Source organism: Thunnus maccoyii, chromosome 8 (genome assembly GCF_910596095.1).
Source record: "Thunnus maccoyii chromosome 8, fThuMac1.1, whole genome shotgun sequence".
NCBI lineage: Eukaryota > Metazoa > Chordata > Actinopteri > Scombriformes > Scombridae > Thunnus > Thunnus maccoyii.
This window is the reverse complement of record NC_056540.1, coordinates 13205080-13230976: the sequence shown is the minus strand read 5'-3', so window position 1 is coordinate 13230976 and position 25897 is coordinate 13205080. Positions and strand designations below refer to the sequence as shown.

Genomic DNA, 25897 nt, shown 5'->3' with positions numbered 1-25897 from the left:
ATTGAAATGAAACCATGTGAGAAGTTTAGAGGGAAAAATCACTATTTGGTGGAGCTCTTAACAACTCATAGACATCTGAAATGTGACCCCGTCTACACACCGCTTTTTGTAAGATGTTAAAAGGGTTGGAAACCAATGATTTAATCTTTAGCAATGTGTTGTATTTTAAAAGCTTGTTATATTATCCATTGTTTCAAATCTTCATCTGAAAAGTAACTAAAATAATAAAAATATGACTTGACTAGTATCAAGGAGATATTTTTAGTGTTATTTGCCAAGATTTTGAGATTTTTCCTGCTGAGACTTCTGCCTCTGCTCCTGCACATAGTACCATATTATCCCACTAGAACATTGTGTTCCCAGAATGCAGGCTTACTAGAGTCTCTAAAAGTAGAATGGGAGGCAGAGCAGGCTCCTCTCCTGTGGAAGCATCTTTCTGTTTGTATCCTGGAGGCAGACACCCTCTCTACGTTAAAGAGTAGGCTTAAAACTTTCCTTTCTGATAAAGCTTATAGTTAAGGCAGGCCCAGTCTTGCCTTGGACCAGCCCTTAGTTATGCTGCTATAGACCTAGACTGCTGGGGAACTTCCCATGATGCTCTGAGCTCCTCTCTCCTCCTCTCCCTCTCCATCTGTACGCATTCATGCCCCATTAATACATGTTACTAACTTGGCATGTTCCCCGGAGTTTTGTGCTTTCTTGCAGGTGATCTTCAGTTGTGGACCACGTGCTGTCCCCTTGGTCCAGCTTGATGCCCACTGCTACTACTATTATTATTAGTCATATTTCTATTATTATTATTGTTGTTGTAATTGTTATTATTGTTGTTGCAGTGCTTCTCTGTGTCTCTCTCTCCCCTCTCTCCCTCCCTCTTCCTCTCTCAACCCAACTGGTCAAAGCAGATGGCTGCTCATCTAGAGCCTGGTTCTGCTCGAGGTTTCTTCCCATTAAAGGGGAGTTTTTCCTCGCCACTGTTACCAAGTGCTTGCCTATGGGGGAATGTTGGGTCTCTGTAAATTAAAGAGTGTGGACTAGACCTGCTCTATATGAAAAGTGCCCTGAGATAACTTCTCTTGTGATTTGGTGCTATATACTCACTGGCCACTTTATTAGGTACACCTGTGCAATCTAACGCAAACCAATACAACAGCTCTGCCATAAATTCTACATTTACGAAGCTTATACATTTTAAGTTTTTGTTGAAATTATCAGAAAGGTGAAAATTCTACCTTTATTATTGAGGTCATAGTGGGTGGTGGTGGTGACTGAAGTGCATTATATTGAAAAGTGTTCCTAATAATTCCCCCCCATGTATGTTAATGGCGTGGACAAAAAATTATTGTATTGTATCATATATATTGTATGGGATTGCATTAGACTGCACAGGTGTACCTAATGAAGTGGCCAGTGAGTGTGAATAAAACTGGCTTGACTCGGAATGAATGCTAGTCTGTTCTGTCCGTCTCACCTTTGATACAGATGTGTGTATTGCACTATTTTGTAAACAGCGACACCCAATGGCTACAATCGAGATTACAGAAAGATGTTGCAGCAGTACTACCTGCCTCCGATAGGGGGCGCCGATTAACCGGGAGAACCAGTGGGGGGAGGGGCGAGCACCGCTGCAGGTCTGCTCACTGGGCTAACTAAAAACTCCATCAACAAGCTAGTTAGCAGCGAGCGATATGGTGAACGCTATCGGTGAAGCGCAGGCAACAAGATAACATGCACTAGCTAACCGAGAGTTACCCTGGCGTCTTGGCAATCACTATCAAGCTGCGGGCCGTTTCAGGTGGTTGTAATTAGCGGCTTCATTCATGCAGTCGGTGTTGCAGAGAGGAGTTTGAGCTCTTCAGCAGCGCGGGCAAGCTCGCTGGGACAACTGGGACAACACGGCTCACTCACCGGTACGACTGTTTTCGCTGATAGCACGCTAGCTTGAGCTAACATCAACCAAGAGTGCTCAGATATACGTGTACAAGTGAATAATGCTTTCAATACAGCAGCTACATGTTTACCGCTCGGAGGTCGAGTTCATGATGTACAGCATCTGTCTGTCTGTCTGTACTCTGCAGCTAACGTTAGCTGTTTGCAAGCGCAGAGTTTAGCAATGTTACGACGAGTAAAAAGTGGTCGGTGTGATGTAAATACTGGTTGTTGTTAGCTGAAATTGCTGAGTTAACGATTTGACACACGAGCTAGTTGGTGTAACTGTTAATGAGGTCTTAAAAAAGGCAATTTTAAGACTATTTTACTGATAACATCAGAATGTAGCTGTGGTCACTCTGTGTTGAGTTGGTGTTATGTTGCTGCCAATCACCATGAGTGTATTTGGCATCATAACATGAACCAATACAACCTTGAACCAGTACATTGTCTCTGTCTTGTGAAATATCTAGTTGTTCTCTTTTGTCATCATATTAATGTTACTGTGACTCCCAACAGAGTCGGAGCATGGTGGTCCCGGACAGTGCCAGCGTGGTCCCCCAGCCTGACAATGGCAGTCCCAGAGGCCTCATGGAGAGCTCCAAGCCGGGGTGCGAGGAGGAAGAGGAGGGGGGTCAAGATCTAGCAGGGGTGGAGCTGGAGGAGGTCCGAAAGCTGCAGGAGCTTGTTCATAGATTGGAGGTCCAGAATGAGACACTACGCAACAGGGGGAGCAAGAATATCATCCACAGAGGAGCCAGCAGCAACAGCAACCTCACAGCTGCAGTCAATATCAATGAGAGGCTGACTTGTGACCTTAGGTTGGAGCACGGTGGCGAGCTGGGCAGCAGAGACTTTGAACTGTCACCCCCTCAGGACAGTAGCAGCGGCGAAGAGATGTCCCCTCTTCCTGTGGCCAACAGACTGGAGGAAGAGGATGAAGAAGAGGAGGTAGAGGAAGATCGGGGTCCATGTGGGGGCTTTCTCACCTTGACTTGCAGCAATGGAGCAGGGCAGACCCAGGGGCAAAGCCAGACACCAGACAGCCCCTCTCAGGAAAGTTATGAGTCAGAGACACTTGCGGAGAGCGACTCAGGGGTGGACCAAACTGCACTGGATGAGGTGGATGTCCTAGATTTGGAGGATGAGTGTGCAGAAGTAGAGGACGAGGACAGTTGGTATGTTTCATCAGCTGCACTGCTTATCCCATTTTTGTTTCGTTTATCCAGTATATATTTCTATCATAGCTGGCTAGAGCTAATCGCTGCAACTAAAGTGTTGCGGATGTGAGACACAACACCAAAATATGTAGCAGCACATGCCCTCTAGTTTCAGGGGACATTTATCTGTGCCACACAGGTTACAGGATGTTACACTTATTGTTGTCTGTTATGTGTGCCTGTGTATAGGTACAAGAGCCCCTTCAGCAAGATGAGTCACTTGTGCCTTTTCATTTTAACCTCTGATTTGAAAGTGTTTTACTCCCCCACAGGGCAGTGACTATGTAACATTAGGTTATTAAGATGTAAAATTAGACGTAATTCTTGGCCAAGGCAGTTTCTGCCTTCTTTGCCTCCTCCACAAATTCAAGGGGACTTTTTTGTACTTTCAAAGTTCTACTTGAAAGTGGCAAACATTTTGATCACCACTTAGCAAATTTTTACTGTAGCCAGGAGTAAATGATTAGGTGTTAGGGGTGATTAAAAGGGAAACAAGAAAGACTCTAAGGCAAAAGAAGTTCAGTCAGCAGTGTTTAATTTCAGAGGCAGTTGCCGTGAATATGAGAGTAAGAGGCTGGTGTCTCAGTTGACTCTGAGCTCTCTAGACAGGTAAACAGCAGGTATGAGAGATCTTGCTACCTGTTTGGCAGGTTAGGATGAATACAAAGTTTTTTTATTCATACCTGAATGAAGTTATTCTACTGAGATTGAGATAAAGGTTTTATTATCATATATAATGATAAATATATAAAAATAAGAAATATTATTATTGGCTTGACTGCACATAGCTCTGCATTTGCTAAGACTTGTTATACAATGGACTAAAGTTCAACAAAGCTATATCTGCAGTAGTTAATTCCTGAAGGTAGGTCAGGTTCGAGCTTATTGTGTTTTTTGAAACAAGATGAATTTTGCTAATTTTCTCCAACTGAATTGGCAGAATTTAATTATCCTAAAGGAACAGTAATAGAAGACGTAGTACTTATAAACAATATTAATTTTATACCAGAAGCCAGTCCCGACATGTTGGAGTATTGTTTATACTGTGCACTTGGCTAAAACAGGTACCATATTGTGTTCCTGATAGCTACTTTAGCAGCTCAGCCATGAAGCTTAACAGCCAGACCATTCATGAATTATTTTCAGTTTCACATCATTAGCCATACCATATGTGCTTTGTGAGGTTATCATAGCCAAAACATCCAGTAATCCTAACAGCGACATAATCTGATCTGCTCTGGGCTGGATGCTGCCGCATGGCTAAACTGCTTTGGGTGGGATTGCACAGCATGTGATGTGGGGCCCCCTTCTGTGATCAGACTGCAACAGGGACAAAAACAAGGTAATTGAGAGCAACTTCAGGATCTCTTGTAAAGATTTTATCCTATGAATCACAAACTTAAACAAGATTAAAAATGACAAAAGATACAAAAAATAGAATCACAATGTCACACAATCAAGATTGGAAAAGCCAGAGAATACCTTCAGAATTATTTGTGAGCAGGCAATGTTTCAGATCTACCACCCTACAATTCAAGATTGCCATGTTAATGTTTCTTAATGTATCATTTAAGTGTATATACTTTAAGTCTATAGTTTATAAAACAGCAGCTAGATGCGCCCCAGCCTTTTAAATTCCACATATAGACCTAAACTCCAAAGCTCCTGAAGTATACACTTCATACTCGCCCCTTTTATACAGATATCCCGCAATATTACCATAAAGAAGACCTGTCATGATGCCGGCTTGGCACTGGACTGAACAGCCAACATAAAGCTGCCCCTATGTGTGATTTTAGATAGCATGCTGGCGCTCCGGAATCAGAAGTGTGACGTGTAACACAACAGCGTCGGTGTCTATTGAGTAGTCCCGCCATGCTGGATGTCCCTTTTACACAGATGTTAATCCGGCAATGTGATTACCTCTGCTGCTGGGTTAATGGCGGAACAACAGTGTCCCCCCATTCCGTGTTCGTACCTTTTTATACAGAACGGAGAGGTGGAATAACGGCGCATCATTCCCATCTTGAACAGGCTGTGTAAAAGGGGCTACTGACACAGAGAACTGTTTTTTCATCATTGATTTCAATGTGTCAGTGAAAGTTTTCCAACCTGGCTCTGTGATTCTGCTCCTGGCTGTTAAAAACAGATGAGACATTGACTACGTTTACATGCACACTAATATTCCATTATTATTCCAACTATGACAATATTCCAAATTTGATACAGGTCATGTAAGCAGCATATTCTGTTTGGATATTCCAAATTAGGCCTTATTCCAAAAGTAGCATTTTCCGATTAAGACATGAGATATGCCGATTAGGAGCATTCTTTGGCCATGTATACAGTGCTTTCGGAATGTGTCTCAAATGGGGTTTTTTACCGCAGTTTGCAGCGCATGGTTCTCTTGCCTGTTTGTGTGATGCAACAAAAACACTCAGCAGTGCAGTAATCATGGGACAACCTCAGTACTGGATGTGCTTGTAACTTTAAATTTATAATATCAGTCATATCAGTATCACTTATAAATATCAGGTAGCAGCTCACTCTAGTTTTTCTCCCCGCTGGTTTACTTCACTGCCTGCAGAGATCTTGTGATTCCCCTCCCCACTGAAGCAGAGGGAAACCCTGAAAACCCTCTGCATGTAAACAAGAATATTAGTGGAATATTCATTTTCATTAGCCGTGTAAACAGCTTTGTAGGAATATTGTCTTTTTCAGAATAAGGGCATGCTTGTTAACATAGTCAATGCTTAGCTTTAAAATGAAAGGATGGATACTTTGGCTGCAACTACTGATTATTTTGATTAGCAATTCATATGCCACTTATTTTTTCAATTAATCACTTGATCTTTTGGTCTATAAAATGTCAGAGGGATAAATGTATTTTACAATTTCCTAGAGTCAAAGTTGATGTCTTCAGATTTCTCGCTTTGTCCGACCAACAGTTCAAAACCCAAAGACATTCAGTTTACTATCACATATGACAAAGAAAAGAATTAAATCATCACTTTTGAGAAGTTAAACAGTAGGTTTTGGCTATTTGTGCTTTAAAAAAATTATTAAACAATTGTTTTATCACCAAAATAGTTGCTGATTAATTTTCTGTCCATCAACTAATCATTTGCAGCTCTAATGGACATCAATTTTTATAATAACCATAGGGTTACTATAGGGTTCATTTTAAATGATCATAGGATTACTGTAAAAGTATAGCTATACTGTGCGGATAGATGTTGACTTCTAATCCTCTCATCCATGAATGCCACTTTCCTGTATCGCAGAGATATATTAGCATACCACAAGTGTGTAGGTTTCACTAATCTCTCCACCTATTTGTCCATCTGCAGCGTTGCGTGTCCAACGTAAACAATGTAACAACCGGCGGTAACAAACCGAAAGTCAACCACCCTTTTTATCACATATTATAGCTCAAGTATAATTTTATGGTGTAGCATTAACGTTTATGGAACCATGGTGTCAGTTTGGCAGAGCTGTATCTTGTGTAAGCGGCGACTACCACTTATTAACCTGTGATCAAAACTCTGGTGTGAATGGATCAAACGAGCAGGAGGCGTGTTTATTACCTGGTATCAAACACAGGTTTTATGTGCATAAGAAGTACCTCCCACTCTCCCACAGGAGAAACTGTGCTCTGCGGCAAGATGTGTGACCTGGATATTGCTCTCTGTATTGTTGCTTATTCCAGTGGTAAATGGGTCCTTTTGTGTTCACCCAATGGGAAGATGATTTGTAGCTGATTGGTCCAGAACCAGTCGGTCCGGGCCTTTTGTGTATCCAGCTCAAAGGATCAGCCCATGTGACTGGCCACCAGTTCAAAGCTTGTGGCTGTTTGCCTTCACTGGGGCAAAACTTCTTGCAGTAGAGTGTAATGCAGTAATATGACTTCTCTTTTTAGATGCTGGATCATCCATGCATGTCCATACGAAACCACTATATTTGAAAATCTTTCTATTTTTTGCCACCATAGGACTTTTTGTTTTGTTTTCACGTGTGTCTGCCTTAATGTGTTTGTAGTCTTGAGTGTGGTCTGCCACCACATACACAAGGATGTTATTGAAGCCTGATGTGTTAAGCAGAAGTCAGTCAGTTGCGGTTTGTAAACACAACATTCAAAGTTGAGTCCTGCCCTCACACCCTGCGTGCCGTTATTGGCTGGGGCCTGCACACCCACTGCCCAAAGGTTGATGCCCAGAAACATCCTGAACACAGCAAATTAAGAAAATCCAGGCAGAGGGCAGGGTCTCTGCAGATACATACACCACCACACACTTGTAGTGGGTCACAAGTGATGATTGAGAGGTATTATTTTTGTATGAGTCTATCCATTGTTGCATTCTGCCTTTTTTAAGGTGTTTGCTCTGATTACATCATTCACTTTAAATAAAACAGTCTGGTTGTTTTTACGATGTAGGGTCTTTGCTGCTTCACATTGTCCTTTTGCCAGAAAACCATTCAGTGGCTGGGCGTTAGTTCTGCCTGTGCTCAGTCATGCATTGTGAAAAACATTCTCACTGTACACCACATGCTCAACACTATTAGGTACATACCTAACAAGCCAGTAGTTAACACTAATCTCTAGCTTGTTCTCATTCAAATCTTCTGCTCAGAGCTTAATGGCAAACACCTGACAAGCATGTTTAATAAAAAGTAGATTAGGCTTACTTTTTCAGCCTTTTTCCCTACGTCAGTTTTCACATCTCGGTATTACTCTCCCAATCCCTTCTTACTCCTCGTCATTGCTCCCGTTTCCCTCGGTAATAATACGTTTTCTTCTTGTCTGCCTTTTTCTCTTCAGGTTGTATGTGTCTCCTAAAAAGCAAGTAGCAGAGGCAGGCCCCGGGTCTCCTTTGAAGTGGTGTCGGCAGGTTCTTGACCACCGCAGCCCAGAGACAGAAATAGCGTGTCGGACCCTGATCAACCGTTTGGACCAGAGTATGCAATTAACAAACACACACGTACATGTTTACATCGGACTCTTTGAAATGCCTTAACCAAAGTATTTATGAATCTGCTGTCCTAAACTGAGCAATCTATGACAAATAAAGTAACAGCTCTTCAAATGAATGAGAAACAAATTTACTTTAATTAAGGAACAGCTTTCCAAATGAAAAAGTCCCTTTTAAAGGTCGTTAAGTCACATGTTTCTGCTTTAGAGATGCAGCCTAACCCCCCTCTGTGAATGTGCTGCGTTCTTATTTACTGCTCACCTCCGCTGTGCATGTGCACTCATCTGTGTGTTTTTGTCGTATAACAATGGCCATGTACTTGTAGTGAATGTGTATGTGTACGTCTGTATGTATGTATGGACAGAAGTTTGTGTCTGATCCAACACACTCCATTCATTATTTATCCTGCTCGCAGCTCCTACTTCCTGATCACTGCAGAACCTGAACAACAAAGCTATTCACACCAGGGCTGAATGACTACATGAAGTCATGGACTGGGTTGGATTACCTTCCCCCCTGGGTCAGCTCTCCTTTTTAAATGGCAGCACCAGCCCACAAAACTGCCTGGTGGCACAGAGCATGTTTTAGCCAAACTGCACATACTACAGGTTTAGCAGTAAAGATGTATGAAATAAATTAATAAAAATATATTGTTTAATTAGAAACCTCTTTTTGCTACATAGGTATGCAAGTATTAGCTTGTCCTCAAGGCTCTTTTGTGAATGATTCACATCTACACCTGCTGTTACACTGAACATTACACTTTTTACACACTTAAGGCTTTTGATCAAAACATTCTGTAACCACATCTGATCAGAGACACTCATCTCAACCATACTTTGCTGTTCTTGATGTCTTTCTCTTCATGTCGTCCTTTTTGAAGCGTCTACTTTCTTCTCAGGGATCTAATCTGTCCTCTCCTGTTCTCTGCAGCGTCTCGATGGAGAAACATGTACAGCAGCCCATCAGCAGAGGCAGGCTCAGCAGGCTCAGGCCTGATCTCTCCTGGGTACCACAAATCAACTAACAAATCCCTACTAACCTGTGGCAGCTCAGGTATGGCATGACATTAACACACTGTGCTCCTCATTTTCTGCTCAACACAACAGTGGGATTGACGTCAGTTATTGTAAGGATGTAGGTCAGTTGCGTGTGCACTAATGCGTCAACAACATGTGCTCTTGGTGATCTGAATGGTAGTATTTAAGGTGTTTTTGCATGTTTTACCCAGTTTACTGTACATCACATATACTTGACGTTCCTGATAACCCATTTTCCAAATTGTTAATTTTATTACTGTGTTAAAATAAACTTGCTTGACAATGGTAATCCATCACAGGGAACATTGTTTGAGGTTCAATTATTAGTCAAGGTTTCTGGCTAGCAGGAGGCTCTAAAATCACAGTCTTGAGTGCTATGAATTAAAACTGTCTTGTCGTAAGGACATCCTGGAAAGTAGAACGTGTATTTATCAGCTTCTTGCATTATGAAGATTGCTGTTGGTCAGCCAACTTTTAGGTTTTCCAAATCAGTCCAAGCTTTCACTCATTTTCTATTCACTGTGATGAATTGTCTATCTTAAGTATTCAAGAAACTTTGTCTGTCACATAGTAACAGAAATTCCTCTTTAATACGGCTCTATCAAAGACAAAGGTAAAATATGTTTACTGTTCTTTGAATTGACTTTCATGTTATATTAAAATGAATAGAAAACAATGTGTGCCTGGCAGAAACATCTGCAACACCAGCTCAGTTTGGAAGATGTTCAGCAATCATGTTAAGTATATGTGATTTGTATTTCTGGGGATGAAAACACTGCATATTGATGTATTGAAGGTGTTTGGCAATGCTAACCTCCTGTGTGAAATGTATAACGTTGTTGATCTTGACTTTGTGGTGGCATTTGTTACAGTTACTTTGCACTCCTGTTACTGCTCAGAGCACCTTCACCGTGCGAAGACCAACAATGCTCGTGTTGTCCAAACCCTATTAATAACCAATCTTTGCATGAACTTGAAAATGCTTTGCTTGTGGGCGGTGGTGACCCTATCTAATCCCAGACTTTTTACATAACTAAATGCCCCTGGATGATGTTGTCATTTCCTATTTGTCTCAGTCTGAGTGTTAGGACTGTGTCAGACAGACACGCCCGGCAGGGGAGCCTTTTGCATACAGCTTTCCTGGGCATCATAAGCAAACAGTTCTTCTTCTAAACAAAACTTCTAGAGTAAACTTCCTGTACATGGCTGTAGTGAAGTCAGGGTGGAGCGAGATGTTAATCTTTAGCAAACAGAGCCATAGTTTATATTCATACAGTAAATTCTCAAATATTGTCCGGATACATAATGAACGTAGAACGCCGATCCACCTGGTGAAATATAAAACTAAAATCTGAATTTGTCCTGATACAGGAAGCGCAAAGTGTGTGGTGGTTGAGATGGTTTGGGTGATATCTCACACACCTCCAGCTTGTTATGACTGACTGAGCAGCTTTTCTTCTAGTACCCAACTTGAAAAGAAAAAAAACAAAAACTTTTTCCACTGACATCTCAAAGCGATCATACAGTGATGTAAACCTGATCGATCAATCCCTGTCATCTGCTGAACAGAGTCTAACCAATCCTGAAGGCATTTAATCATTTGTGATCAGTTCAGTTACCACATAGGTGATGGTCTGACATTTGTTATAGTCATTTTATTGTGTGAAAGGGGCCCATTAATCAAGAGTCTTCTATGCAGTCTTTCTTTGAGAGCTAGTTGTCCACTGTCATTATGCATAATGGAGAAAAAACCTTTCACTTCACCTTCCTAAGGGGATATCCACAAATATTGTTTATTTTTACCATCTGAAATGCATTCTGTAGTCTAATAGTTTTTTGAATGATTATGACCTTGTTCCCTTTATGGGAGAGCCCTGCAGCCTTTATAATATAGGTCCCGGTAGTTTCTCCCTGACAAAGGTGGAAATAACTTGCGGAAAATGTGATCAGTAATGCTTTAATTGATGTGCAAGATGCTATTTGAAACCAACATCCCACTGTGTTTACAGGTGTGACAAGCATGCACTCAGCCCTGAGCTCCCAGTCCTCCATAGACAGTGAGCTCAGTACATCAGATGACTCCATCTCTATGGGGTATAAGCTGCAGGATCTCACTGATGTCCAGATCATGGCTCGCCTACAGGAAGAAAGTGAGTAGAGGTGTTGTTCACATGGTGTGCCAGACACCAGCTGTGATTGTGTTTTCAAATTCTAAAGGTATTGTACTGTTTATCTGACAGCAGATGAAAAAAGAGACTAAACTAGCACAGTTGCCACAGTGCATTAATCTGTCTACTTGAGTATGTTGCAAGTTTCCTTTTTAATTTTATATTTTTGATGTCAGGTTTGAGGCAGGATTATGCTTCCAGCTCAGCATCTGCATCACGCCGCAGCTCCACAGCGTCTCTGCAGTCCCTGCGCCGGGGTGGCACCTACAGCGATCAGGAATTTGACAGCTATAGCCTAGAAGACGAAGAGGATGAGTTCTGCTCCCTGCCCCAGCGGCGGCATCGCTTCACCCCCTCGCCCTTAGGCTCACCCCGGTGCCTGTCTCCCTCCACTTCCAACCACGGTCAGGAATATAGCAGCCGACTCGGGGCTCCACGCACAAGAACACCCAGACGATCTCTTCAGGGCCCCAGTGCAGAGCTGCTCAAATTTGCCAGGAGTGAGGGTATGCAAAAATCCGTTATAACACAGGATTCATATACTAGGTCAGAGAGGGCAGAGTGACCAACGCGGAGATACTAAAGCTGTGATGATACACATTCTGTTTTTGCTAAATGTCTTGTCTATGTGTGGTTCCAGAAGAGTTGAGGCACAGCATGCCTAATCTGGCCCCCCGCACCAGCCTACGTTCCCTGGAGGCAGTCAGAAACAGCCGCAGCATGGAGGCTAACCTCCAGAGCTCTGGCAACCGCATGTCCCACCTGACTCACTCCCCCTCCACAGGTAACCCCACCCTCCTCACCTGGTCCACACCACGCCTTTCATATAATGGTATCTGCCTTGCACATATCCCTCTATAATGTCACTTGTACCCCACCACCTCACCTCCTCTTAACCTGAATGCTTCTGCAGGAAGGGTTGGACTGATATACATATTCAATTTAACTGAAGCTGCAAACAGCAGATATTCAGTGCTGATCTTAGAGTTTGAATTGAAAAATACATTACAAGAGTAACTTGTTTTGTAGTAGAATATTGTTTGAATAAATATGATATAAATGTAAATGCCTAAACAAAATATATAGTAATAATAATAAAAATAATGTAAAGCAACAAATGTTGTATAAACTTACAGTAAGAGCAACATTAGCAAATATACTGTTTTGTTTTAAATCACAAACTTGCAATACGTCTTACATGTTATTAAATTCATAAAAGTTTTAAAAAATGCAAATTTTTTATCTTTGAATTACATTTGCACACTGATATTATTCTCCCAAAAATATAATAATAATAACAATAATAATAATAATGATGATGATGATGATACAAATCTGGCCATGATAGTCTAACCCTAACTGCACAAGGCCTCATCTTTAACTAACTCATACTGTATATGGGTCACACTATACACTCATATATATATATATATATATATATATATATATATATATATATATATATATATATATATATATATATATATATATATATATATATATATATATATATATATATATATATATAATGAGTTCCACAAAGCATCCCAAATTTTGCGCTACCCCTTCCCTGACCACTCATCTTCCCTGACATACCCCAGGTAATCTGCAGGTAACCCTCCCCACCCAGAACTCTTTTAGTCAACTGCTACAGGATTTTTCCACTACTTTGCTCCAAACTTGTCCGTGATAATCCAGTTCTGCTCCTCCCAATTTAAAGGCATGCCTACAACTCGTACGTGGGGTTTTGATTAAACTACAGCATTTTTAAAAATATATAAACAATATTTATTCAATTACCCAGTTCATCTGAAAGAAAGTCATACCACTGTGCCTCTCTTCTGCTAAAGGTATGGCTTGTAGTCGACTGCGTAACAATGGCCAGTCTCCTCTCTCCCTGCGGGCTCCAGTTAAAGCTGTCACTCCTGTGGGCCCCATGGCACCTGGTCGTCAGTCTTCCAGAGGTTTGCCTGTTGTCCAAACACTTCCTGCAGGAGGGGCCCGGAGGGTCCAGTCCCCGGGCTCCACTAATGGTGGAGCCTATGTACCTGGGAGATCCTCTGCTGGGGTAGGCAGGCCTGCAGTGGGCCGAGGACAGCCTGCACCATCAGCATCAACCAGGAGTAAACTTTCACAGCCACCAAGAAGGTGAGTGCTTAAATTGAAAACTATTAAAGGGGGTACTCCACTTATTTTTTTACATCAAGGTTTGTTTAGAGGTTTTTGGGAGTCCTGCTGACTCAAATGATGTCACTTGAGTCAGTGTCAGTTTAGGCTGAAAATAAAAAGTATCGTGGGGTGTGGAGTTAGAAAGATGTGAGGTTACAAGACCTCTGTAGGCCACTCCTCCTCTGTGCTTGGGGCTACATTAGCCACCACTGGCATAATACACCTAAATCTCTGACCAAACTGTCAGCGATTGAGTTGCATCGTGGGTAACATAGGTGGCAGGTTTTTACAAGGATGAGGAATGTGTGAAATAAAAAATACTGCATTGATTTTGATCGTTTATATTCAAACTGTCCATCATTAGATGATGTCAAAGCAGTGCAATGCTAAATCAGTGGAGTACTCTTTTTAAGGAATATAGAGAAACTGAAGAATATGTTTTCATTATTGCAAAGTTGCTTTCACAATTTGATATTTGTGGTATTATTGAGCAATGATTGTTGTGGTGTTGCACCGTAGTTGAATTACCATCTGCACAGCCTCTCCTGTGAATAAAGACTAACTTTCTATTTTATTGGCAGGTCTTTGGGCATGACTAAAATCTCAGATGAATCCTGGAAAGATGGCTGTTACTGAGTCTAACCGGCGATGAAGGATGTCCACTGCTGCAACCTTTACGTGACCTCTCCCCGTTGACCTCTCATAGAAACAAGGAACACAGCCAATGTGTCATACAACCTCTCAGTTCCCCATTTCAGACTGGATCGCTGGGCTGCACTGGATTTGTAGTTAAGATTCATCTCTTTCCCTCGCATGAAACATTGTCAACCCACACACAGAGAGGATGTGTAGGCAGACACGAAGGCACACATGCACACTCCACTTGTTATATGGACCAACTCAGAGCTTCCAGAAGATTTGTTTGTGTCAATTTTACTTATTTTTCTATGGTAATTGTGAGAAACTGCTGGAATATTAAGGGTTGTAATTACTTTGTTCTGTTGATGTTATTGATATGAAGACAATTTAAATGAAGATGTTGCTGGTTTGTGCATTTTCTGTGTGAATTCCTACTAGATGATGGTGCTGAGTGTTGCATGCTTGGTTTCGTTTTTCCTTATCCCTTTCATCATTATGTAACTGCAGTATGACAAATCCTCCATGTGTCTCCACAATGATCTGTTTGAATTTATGAATGTTTGAGTGGTTCATAGTGAAATGATCTTTAGATTTGTTGTATTTTTGTTTTTGCTCTTTGCTTTTACACAGCAATGCAACTCCTGTAAACCACACTGCCCTTAAATAATATAAAAAAGGAAAAATATAGTTTGTGCCAAGGTGCATTTCAGCTGCAACACTCTTTCTAATTCCAAAAGTAATCTAAAGTCATCAAAGGTACTGTTACCGTACTGCATTTTCCAGGCATTTTTACTTCATATCCAATGGTGGATATGAGTGTTTGCTTTTGGATACCACTGTAATAAATAAAATGTTTATGCACGAAGGCCTTGTGCCAGCTATGCACCCTCATGCAGAGTGCCTCTGAAAATTTGGGAGCTGTAATGAAAATGAATAATAAAGTCTACCCCGAAACTATAATTGCATGTGTGTTCACTTGTAATATATGCATGCCAAGTGGAGGTCTGTTTGCATCACAGGCTAATTAGTCTCATTATGCGGCACAACAAAGCAGCAGCAGCATGTCCCGGATATTTCCTGGGTGCAGCAAGACCAAAACGCTTCTCAAATGAATGCTCAATGCTACACACCCCTTGTGACAAAATGGCCTACAGGCCTCGTGCGCATACAAAGTGTGAGCGCACAGTCTGCAACCACATGAAAAAAAATTATAAGTCTGTGTGATAGCGTTCAATCTTATGTCTTAAGATCAGAGCATAAATAGCCTATGTTCCCATTAAGAGAATGAGTGTGTTAATGTAACTGCTCTCTTATGCATGACGCAAATAGTAAGGGATCAGCGGTAAACGAGGCCACGCATTGTCTGCCCCCCGCCCTCCCTCTGCTCGTCAGGACGCAAGCTGATTGGCCGAGGCCTAGCAAAGAGTGCCCGGGGATCCAAAACTGCAGGCCGCACTTAGCTTACCGTCAAAAATAAACCAAAACAATAACAGACAAAACGGACAAGGCGGAGAAACACCGATAGAGTCGGGAGACGACGTTATCAGGTAATTTTATTTTGAATCGATCAGAAAGGCATGTGGAATAAGACGCAAGGGCCCAGTCGGCCGTAGCGGGCCTCTTTCAGCCTTGTGGAAAAACAACATGGAAGATAATGCGGCACAAGCGGCTCTACTTAGCTTAGCAAGCTAGCTAGCCAAACGGACGGCCGTTGCCACGGAGATTACTGCGACAGATAATACAATAAACTCTTGAGGCATACCAGTTTGTTGCTTGTGCTGGTGACTTTATTAATATTGCAACATTATATGTACACGATGCTTAAATGGTCTAATTAGATCGGTTCTCGGTTGCCTTGAATTAGCCATTATGCTAAAACAAAATGGCGCTGGGAGGACCAGCCCTAGCTCGCCTGCTAGTTAGCTCCGGTGGGTGGAGGGCGGTAGCCGCCCGAGTATGCATTGCATAACGTCTACGGTACTTTCATAGGCGGCCATAAACGCGGAGCATGTGTAGTTTTGTGCAAAGAGACTCCAGAGTACAACACTTATTTAAAATGATTAGTATGACCACACAGTGTTGGTTTTTTATCCTAGAATGATATATCCGCGAAAAAAAACATGCACCCATAACTCAACCTCAGATCACTGCAGACATGACATATTTGGCGTATTTTGAACCGTCATGTGACGACAATGCATTTCCCCCCCACCACCACAAAAACAAGTAGGACTCATCTTCTGAGAGCTAAGGGACGCACTGCCTGTGAGCTCGCCCGTGGTCTCAGTTGAGCTGTAGCCATCAGGCTCAACTGGCTCCAGGTGTATAGCTCTCTATGTCCCCAGGTTGAGGCTGCCTGTAGTACTACTGATAGGCAATGGATGGAGCCACTGGTCAACAACATACCAGCCCCCTTCTCAGTGGCAACAGACAGTTTTTCTGTCTTCTGTATTCAAGTTGTACAGAGTCCATTATATGTGGAGGCACACCAGTGCCCTTATTATGAACCTGAACCAATTTGGAAAGTTTGTTTTAAAAGAAATAAAAAAACAAAATTTGTTTTTAAATTATCTTTACAGCATTTAGACTGATTACATAACCCTCTCTATCAGTGATGCTTATGTGTGTGTTTTTCTTTGTCAGAAGGGTTGATAACCTTGATGGAAGGAAGCACATCAAATATCCTATTGGTTTTATTCTAAGGTTCTTGTCATCAAATGTGAAGGTATGTATTAAATGCTAGCCCATGTGGCTAGCGTGTCAGTTGTTGCTTTCACTTTCATTTTTAGTTATGTGCACTCACAAGTGAAATAAAACAGCTAACGTTGTGTATATGGTCATTTTCAGTCATTTTTCTGAGTAAAGACATGGACCAAGGTGGAGGGGTGTTGGAGCTACACACACAGGAGCTGAAGATGCCCCATACTATGATCATGCAAGACTTTGGTAAGTGTCAAGTCGGACAGAGTGACGACCGTTGTATTGTAAACAAGCACATCTTAAAGCTGAAATCTGTCATACAAGTCAAATAATATACTACCTTTTTCATATTCCACTGTTGGTTTCTTGAGAGTTCAAGTGCTATCACTTAAGTATATTATATTTGCACTATTATAATGTGGTTAGTCTGACATTATCACTGCATCTACTGTAAAGGAAGTAGTCTGTGTGTGTGTGTGTGTGTGTGTCGCTTTTCTCAACAACCGTTCGTCCAATTGACTTCACGCTTGGTGGGTGTATTGTTGAGGACCCAAGGAACAGTAGTGTTGAGTGTGGTGTTTGGATAAGAAATGTTAATTATTAAAAGGAAACATTTATTGGCTGTAACTCAGTGAGTTACAGTCAACCATTTGCATATTGTCCTGGGCATTTTTTTAATAGTCAATGTGACAATATATACATTTTGGTGCTGTCTTTTTATTTTGGTCAGTATCACCTTTGAGAGTAAATATCAAAGTGTTATATATCATTGGAAAATAGACAATCTAATTCTGTAAGCCAGCAAGCTCTGTTACCATATCACCTGATTGCACACAATGTAAATCATCCCCGATGGTCATAAAGGCACTGTTCAAGGTGCCTCAGAAAGCTGAGAATCTCACGATTCAGTCAAAAAAAAATTTTGTCAATATCATTAACGGTTCCAAAGTTAGTTAATGTTTTGTAGAACATGATCCAGCATCGATGCCACACTCGGTTCCAGAGGATTAATCACATTCTTCAATAAACAATTTGTATTTTAAATGCCGAAATGTGTGGCGCTTTGGCATTATGAACATTACACATTATCCTACAAAACATGACAACAACTCACTAAATAAGTTATCAAATAATATTTAAAATAATTAAAAAAGATTTAAAAATAATAATCATTGCACACATCCCTAGTATATAGTGATTCACACCTCACATTAACAGTATTAATTTAATTTAATTAACGGGCACTGCACTAGTACAACAAGAATGTGATACTGTGATCATAAATATGTCACAAGATACGCTGACATCTTTTTTTGTAATTTCAGTGTACAGAAAACCATGGATTATAGCATTTTTTGCTACTCTGTTGTTGAAAACTCTTTGTCATGTACCCCTCTTTTCTATTGTGTTTACAGTTGCAGGCATGGGGGGTCTGGCTCACATCGATGGGGAGCACATTGTGGTCTCTGTGCCTGAGGGCATGCTTCTTTCCGATGTGATGACGGATGAGGGCATCCTCCTAGAGCATGGGCTTGAGGTGGAAGGCCTGGAGACGCAGGTGGTTCAAGGCCTGGAGACAGAAGTGGTTGAAGGACTGGAGACCGAAGTGGTGGAGAGTTTACACACAGATGTAGAGGGCTTAGAAGCAGAGGTGGTTGAAGGGCTACAGACACAGGTGGTAGAGCTTGAGGCTCAAGTTGTCGAAGGCCTAGAGGGTGAGGTAGAAGTGGAGGGTCTAGAGGCACAAGTGGTAGAGGGTCTGGAAACTGAGGTAGATGTGGAAGACCTGGAAGCTCATGTTGTTGAGGGCCTTGAGGAAGAGGTGGAAGTAGAGGGCTTGGAAGCAGAGGTTGTTGAAGGTCTAGAGGTAGATGTAGAAAGTTTGCAGTCTCAAGGGGTAGAGAGCCATGAAATGTCCAGTGAGGACATGGTGACCTCAGAGCACAGTGTGATCATGCCTGAGAATATTCTGGGGACAGAGGTTGCAATAGAGGAAGCTCTTGACCCCCACCACCACCATGTCCTCACCTCAGACCTCATCCAGGACTCGAACCACCACCATCATGACATGCCAGACCAGGTGTTTGTGGCCGAGCTGCTTTCTGAGCACCAAGACAACACTCTGGACCACCAGCTTGTGACAGAAGGGTTGATCGTGACAGAGGCCAACTCCGAGACCATAATCCACGAACAGCTGCCAACTGAGGCTGTTCCCCTGCAGACAGATGAGGATGATGATGCAAGAAGCAGCTCCGAGGATTATCTTATGATCTCCTGTAAGACAGCTTCCTATATGATGGCACAACCTAGAAGACACTGTTGTGCAATATGGTGTTTATTATTGCTAAGATACAATTTGATAACAAAGGTTGTTTCATTTTATTTTTGTCATTTAGTGGATGAGGTGGGAGAGAAGTTGGACATCGGAGACACTCCCCTTGAGATCAGCACTGAGGTAATGGAAGACAAGGAGTCCAAGGAGGAGGACGGCTCTGAGGTCATCAAAGTCTACATTTTCAAAGCTGAAGCAGACGACGATTTAGGTAAATGACAATCATCAGTCATTTCAACAATGTAAGATATTACCTTTTAGATTCTTCCCTGTTAAACTGAATATAGATTAGGGCTTTGATTTTAATTGTTAATTTTGTTACTTTTCCAGGTGGAACAGAGGTAATAACAGAGGATGATTACCAGAATGGCCATCCTGACCTCGAGGCTGCATCATCAGGCAGACTGGGAGTTGGCCGTGACAAGATGGTCTACATGGCAGTTAAGAACCATTCAAAAGAAGAAGAGGATGATGATGATGACAGTGATGAGGATGATGATGATGACATCAGTAGGTTCTTTTGTTACAAAGCCACTTGATCAAAAGCTTTTAATGCATTTTGTCAGACAGGTCAAAACAACCAGGTCTTTGACTGTTGAAAGTGTATCATTCGGAAGACGCTGCTGCACAGCAGCATTCCTGTTAGATGACTTATTCAATAACGAGATATTTGTATATATATAACATTTATGACATGAAGGTGCCACAACACAAACTTGTTTTTAAAATGGCCCATTTAATCTGGTCTCACACTGAAAAGTGTTACCCATCCTGTTGATAGTAAAATCTAAACTGTCATGTTTGTTTAGGTAATACCATTGATCAGGTGAAGAATGGAGCAGCTACACCGTTTCTGCAAATCCGAGAGGGGCTTGGCGCCAACCGTGCACTCAAACCCAAAGCTAAGAAAAAGAAGAAAGGAGACACGCGGCAGTGTCAGACTGGTATGAACCGTGTAAAATTCTGGCACTATTACATGATGAGATTGTAGTTCAACATTTTTGTAGTGTCCAAACAACAGAAAATGTGATTTGATGATTCATACTAAATAAATTTAATACAATTGGTTGCACACCATTTTTCAACCTTCTCTTTCAGCTGTTATCATCGGACCTGATGGTATGCCTCTGACTGTCTACCCCTGCCACATATGTGGGAAGAAGTTTCGCTCGCGAGGCTTCCTCAAATGCCACATGAAGAACCACCCGGACCACCTGTTAAAGAAGAAGTACCAGTGTACAGACTGCGACTTCACCACCAATAAGAAGGTCAGTTTCCACAACCACTTGGAGAGTCACAAGCTGCTGAGCCACAACAGTGAGCGCTCTCCAGAATACACTGAGTACGCACGGCGCTACCATGAATCCAGCCCCCTGGGTTCCGACAAGCTCATCGTCAAGGATCGGGAGCCCAAACTACATCACTGCAAGTACTGCGATTATGAGACGGCTGAACAGGGCCTGCTCAACCGCCACCTGCTGGCAGTGCACAGTAAGAACTTTGCACACGTGTGTGTCGAGTGCGCCAAAGGCTTCCGTCACCCGTCAGAGCTGAAGAAACACATGCGGACCCACACAGGCGAGAAGCCCTATCACTGCCCGCACTGTGAGTTCCGCTGTGCAGATCAGTCCAACCTAAAGACTCACATCAAGAGCAAGCATGGAGCAGATCTGCCTTTCAAGTGCAGCCACTGTCCCCAAGCATATGCTGACGCACGGGAACTCCAGCGTCATATAGAGATGGTACAAGGCCACAAGACCCATCAGTGCCCACACTGTGAGCACAAGAGCACCAACTCCAGTGACCTGAAACGACACATTATCTCTGTTCACACCAAGGACTTCCCCCACCAGTGTGATGTGTGTGAGAAGGGCTTTCACAGGCCCTCAGAGCTGAAGAAACACGCGGAGACGCACAAGGGCAACAAGGTGCACCAGTGCCGGCATTGTAACTTCAACGCTCCTGACACCTTCACCTTGAGTCGCCATATCCTGTCCTTGCATACAAAGGACCTCCCCTTTAAGTGCAAGCGGTGCCGGCGAGGCTTCCGACAGCCCGCTGAGCTGAAGAAGCACATGAAGACACACAGTGGTAGAAAGGTTTATCAGTGCCAGTATTGTGAGTATAACAGTACGGACGCTTCTGGCTTCAAACGCCATGTCATCTCCATTCACACCAAGGACTACCCCCACCGCTGCGACTACTGCACCAAGGGCTTTAGGAGGCCTTCGGAGAAGAGCCAGCACATAGCCAGGCATCACAAAGACATGTTGATGTAATCGCACACACAAACACACTCCTCTTTCCTGAGTAAATCTGTGTCACACACCCAGAGGTAATTTTAGTGTATTAACAAAGAAATGACGGATGTAGGCTGTTGATGAAGACGACAACATTATAATTGCCGTTCTGTGTTCTGTGTTGTAATGGGTGTAAACCTCCTCCCCCCCGAGGTAATGCAAGAACACATTTTAGATGGGGGTGAAGTCTAAAAAAGACAGTGTGTACACTGAGTGGGACAGCTGTAAATTGTGTTTTGTTTTGTTGCAGAAAATCACATATGAACATTTATTCAGGGTTTCAAATGCTATATTTTTATACCCACTCAGCTGAAATGCTGCAAGATGATGACTGTGTCCTGTAAAACAGAAAGCGGTGCTTTGTGAACGTCATGCCAGTTCTTCAGATGATGTGGAATGAGTACAGGAGAAGTTTGCCTCCATAGTACCAACTAGTATCTCTTATCCTTATTAACCAGCTTTTATCCTGACATTTGTTTTCAATGCCATCTGGTCTTTAAGGGGCACAGCCATTCATGACTTCATAAATGGTTTTCAGTGATGTTGACGCACATTACGCTCCTTAAAGGCATATTTCATTAAATCTAACCGTTGTACTTTCATCATTTTCCTCCCAAGTCTGAACACTTGGAGTTCCATTAAATTAATCATGTATAATACAGGCTATATTCTGTTTAATATGTCTTAAAAGTTGATTCAGAATTTGGTCTGATCAGCAGTGTCTAGCAACGAGGAGAAAGGTGCAGTTGGTATATTAGTAGAATATCCCTTTAGTGTACACAACACATTTCTGACAGAAATCTGCTATTATATCTGCTATGATGGTTAACAGGTGTATTATGAGTTTGACAGGTGGTTGGCTTCACGTTTGGTGACCGCTCAGGTGGTTATATCTGACTGCCACTGTAAGTTGCGTATGTGTGATGTAACCTATGACACAGATGTGCTCCCTAAGCTAACCATTTGATTGCAATCATGCCTTACATCTGTTGGTCTTTATCCCTTAAGCACTGATGAACACAGCAAATCAGAAAATAAGTGATTTTTAACTCTCAAACATGCTGTATCAATACCATTCTCTCAGAGATTGTGTGTTTGAGTCAGTAGAAAGCACTTTAATAACTTTTTTTTTGTATTTTAATTACATGTATGGGGTATTTGTATGTACATATATATACGTATATACGTACACACGCACCCTGGATAATAAACAATTACAGAGCTTTGTGAGTGGGTAAAGATTGTTTTGAGTGTTATCTCTAGCAAGTGGGCACGATCCATTACTGCATCAAAACTGAATTGTCATTGAAAGTGGTGGGTGAAACCATTTATTGTTTTGTTCTATGGATAAGTGATTGGGTTTTGTGTTTTGTTTGTGGTCACTAACAAGTTTCCCAGACCCTAGTCCTACAGTCCTGAATAACCCAACCCAATCCCAAACATGGGATTATACCCTTGAAGTCAGTGGTCATCATATTGGCATTAGTCTTTAAAGTATGCACATATGCTGTCTCCATGAAATTAATTGTGGTATATATTAAAAATCCCTGCATTTCGTGTACCTTAGTCTATATTTTCTTTCAGTCTGATTGTGGATAAACTACTGGTGGGGAAGAACCAAAATAAACAATTATCTTTTTATGTTTTTTTTGTCTTTTCTGAACACATAACTCGGATGTAGAGGTTCAGTTATAGAAAATCCGCATTTTGTCAAGTGTTTGGATGACAGAATGTCCCTTTAACGTACTCACAAGGACAACAGACACTTTATTTAATCCACTAGGTTAATCAGCGTGCCAGATTCAGTGGACACGTGTAGGATTGTAGTTGTGTCATCTGTCCTGTCTACACTTAGTGGCCTCCACGCAGTTTCCCAGTAGATATTGCTCAAGGAGATATTTTGAAATGAAGCAATCATAGTTCTCCGTCTCCTTAGAAAACTTTGCGCATTCTTCATCCACAACTTCCATCAGAAGAGATATGTTTACTTTTCTTAAACGTCTTAGTGCCTTACAGCCCACACAACAACCCTTGGAGCACAATTTCAACATTTATACAACTTGAGTCAATCCTTACTAAGTGATGAAATATGCCAGTAAGCCTCTGTAACTCTGTAAAGTTCCAGTGGCAAACAAGCCATTTATTGGATTCACTTGATCACTAGCTCACCCCCCTCACATCAGTGCAAAGATAGAGGATTTAGTGTTAGAGGAGGCTTAGCTGTGCTGCACAATCTTGCAAGCGCTATCCCAGCAGACATTATGGTCTTCCGCTTCAGTTGGCACACAGTGGAAATTGGTCCAGCAATCCTAATGCTCTGAACTTGAAATCCAGAGACACAAAGGCATTCCAAAGATTTGTTGTTGGGAGTTAAACTCATTGTGGTGGAGATATTTAGTTTAGGAGTTGCTATGACGCATAGTAGGCGGCGTTAATCTCCACAAGTATTACATACAAGCTCAGGTCTTTCAAGAGAATCAGAGCCTTAAAGTTTAAACAACAACAGTGAGGAGAAAACACTGTCTGAGCCGCTCCAGCTGACACACTTGCACAGTTCTCAAGCCTGTCCTGGATCTGAAGTGGTGTTTTCCCATCAAGCAGCTGCGTTATGAGCTTGTCACGCTGCAGTATTTGGGCTGGCTTAGGCTACATAATCATTATGTTTTGATTGGCTGAAGGATAGTTTGGTTATAGCTGTATAAGTATATGGGCATCACATGTAAGTGCAGAGCAACTGGAAAACAACAGATGAAAAGAGTCTGCACATCGACACCAAATCACACATTTATGTAAATAGACAACATTTTCATCCCAGTGCGGTCTTCGTCAAGGATCAAAATGTTGTCGGTTTAAGTAAATATGTGGTTTGGAGTCACTGTTCGAGTGCCTGGGGGTGCTTTCAGCAAGTTGAAATCTTGTTGCTTTTTTTTCAAAAATCTGAATTGCAAATAGTGATTTTACACAATTCCAACAGTCAGTTTCATCAATGTGCACAACTCAAAGTCAGAACACAGATGTCAGAAGTTATAAGAGCTGACAATAGATCAGAGATGAATTTGGCGCCACACTTGTCAGAGTCAGAGCAGTATATTTGATAGGGAGGATATGACTGGTTTGGGAGCGGCCACGGAAAAAAAGAGAGAACAAAGAGATTTATTAATTGATTCGGGTGTAACCAGTAAAACAGATGAAAAGCACAAAGTCAGGGGGAAAGTGGAGTAAACAGATTCAATTAGAAAGTTTACAGTAATAACGGGTATGTGTGAGGTGACGCGGCCTTCCCGCTTTAATGTCCTCTACGTTCATTAGCATGTCTTAGGCTACATCTGTCAGTATGACTCAGTCTCACCACCAAATAAAAGTCCTCTGCCTCTCTAATGAGACCCAAAGGGAATGTCACTCTTTTTCAACACACATTTTTTTGTCGAAAAATAGATCCGTACAATGTGACTGAGAAGCGTTGCAGCCGTGCTTTGTTTCACTTCCATGTCACCTGTCTCGAAAGATGTATGATGTCTCACGCTGGGGGAAATGAGGCTGTGCTGATGGGTTCGCATGAGTGCTACAAACACCTGAGAAAATACAGATGCAACAGCCTTTTTGTTTTTTTTTTTGTTTTTTTTTTGTTAATCCCACAGAATATCTCATAAATCACTTACTGGTGCGACTGTCAGCAGAAACCGCTGAGGACACGGAGATCAATATGCAGGCATGTCCATAAAATCCTCACTAAGTAACCCTTCTTTTTCACTGCATTATCCAGCGATTCAGTATGAGCAGCATGTCTGGCTGCTTTCCTCTGAATACATGCAGATTTTTCAACAGCAGTAGCAGTAAGTACATTTTCCCATTTCCTGTCTCTGTATGCTGAACCTCTTTCCCATTTTGAATCAGCAGAGCATCACAAACGCATACACACACACACACACACACACCTAACAGCCTCTGAAGGCCATCATTGTGATGAGAACTGACAGACGTGCACAGATAATCCAGCTGTTGCAGAAGGTCAAACTAATTTCTTTGATGTATTCATTTTGTCCATATTTCTGAGGATCAATGAGCTATGGTCTGAATGTGATTAGAATGATGAAACTGCCAGTAAAAAAATCCAGGGTCACGTGCTGATGTGCAAGGATTTCGGAGCTGCTCAGAGTCAGTGAATGGGAAGATGATGATGATCCACATACAAATATAACAGTAATTTAATCATTTTAAACGTGCGGCATCGGTTAAAAGCTGACCATAATCCCAAATATTTCGATATGGTGCTGCATCAGAGCCTAATTATTTTGGGATTCTTGTTTTGGACTGCACTGGTGTTACACAGCATATTGCTTTTGCATATTTCAGCGAAGGGAGCAGCAAATGGAGCCCTGACTGTGTCATCAACTCCTCTCATTGGCAGACAGCATTGCCATATTACCTCCAGA

General features: G+C 42.0%; 2 protein-coding genes across 6 annotated transcripts; both read left to right on the top strand.

Annotated features, from left to right (window-relative positions):
* Positions 1-1598: 1598 nt before the first annotated feature.
* Positions 1599-15092, top strand: zgc:66447 (SLAIN motif-containing protein-like). Of its 4 annotated transcripts, none has more exons than XM_042418311.1 (9): positions 1599-1907; positions 2446-3104; positions 7966-8102; positions 9050-9172; positions 11166-11306; positions 11501-11830; positions 11965-12108; positions 12926-13059; positions 13175-13266. In XM_042418311.1, the coding sequence occupies exons 2-8, from the start codon at positions 2455-2457 to the stop codon at positions 13012-13014; spliced, it is 1614 nt and encodes a 537-aa protein (XP_042274245.1). In that variant the 5' UTR covers positions 1599-1907; positions 2446-2454; the 3' UTR covers positions 13015-13059; positions 13175-13266. The 4 variants fall into 4 exon arrangements, with proteins under 4 accessions (XP_042274245.1, XP_042274243.1, XP_042274244.1 ...); XM_042418309.1 differs by lacking the exon at positions 12926-13059 and adding an exon at positions 14075-15092 and having other exon boundaries at positions 1600-1907; positions 11968-12108; positions 13175-13472; XM_042418310.1 differs by lacking the exon at positions 12926-13059 and adding an exon at positions 14075-15092 and having other exon boundaries at positions 1600-1907; positions 13235-13472.
* Positions 15093-15418: 326 nt separating this feature from the next.
* znf711 (zinc finger protein 711) lies at positions 15419-23105 on the top strand. 2 transcript variants are annotated; one of them, XM_042418306.1, is made up of 8 exons: positions 15419-15679; positions 16779-16857; positions 16980-17078; positions 18248-19108; positions 19229-19375; positions 19495-19674; positions 19974-20108; positions 20263-23105. In XM_042418306.1, exons 3-8 carry the CDS (start codon positions 17000-17002, stop codon positions 21441-21443), a joined length of 2583 nt encoding a protein of 860 aa, XP_042274240.1. In that variant the 5' UTR covers positions 15419-15679; positions 16779-16857; positions 16980-16999; the 3' UTR covers positions 21444-23105. The 2 variants fall into 2 exon arrangements, with proteins under 2 accessions (XP_042274240.1, XP_042274239.1); XM_042418305.1 differs by having other exon boundaries at positions 16776-16857.
* Positions 23106-25897: the final 2792 nt, after the last annotated feature.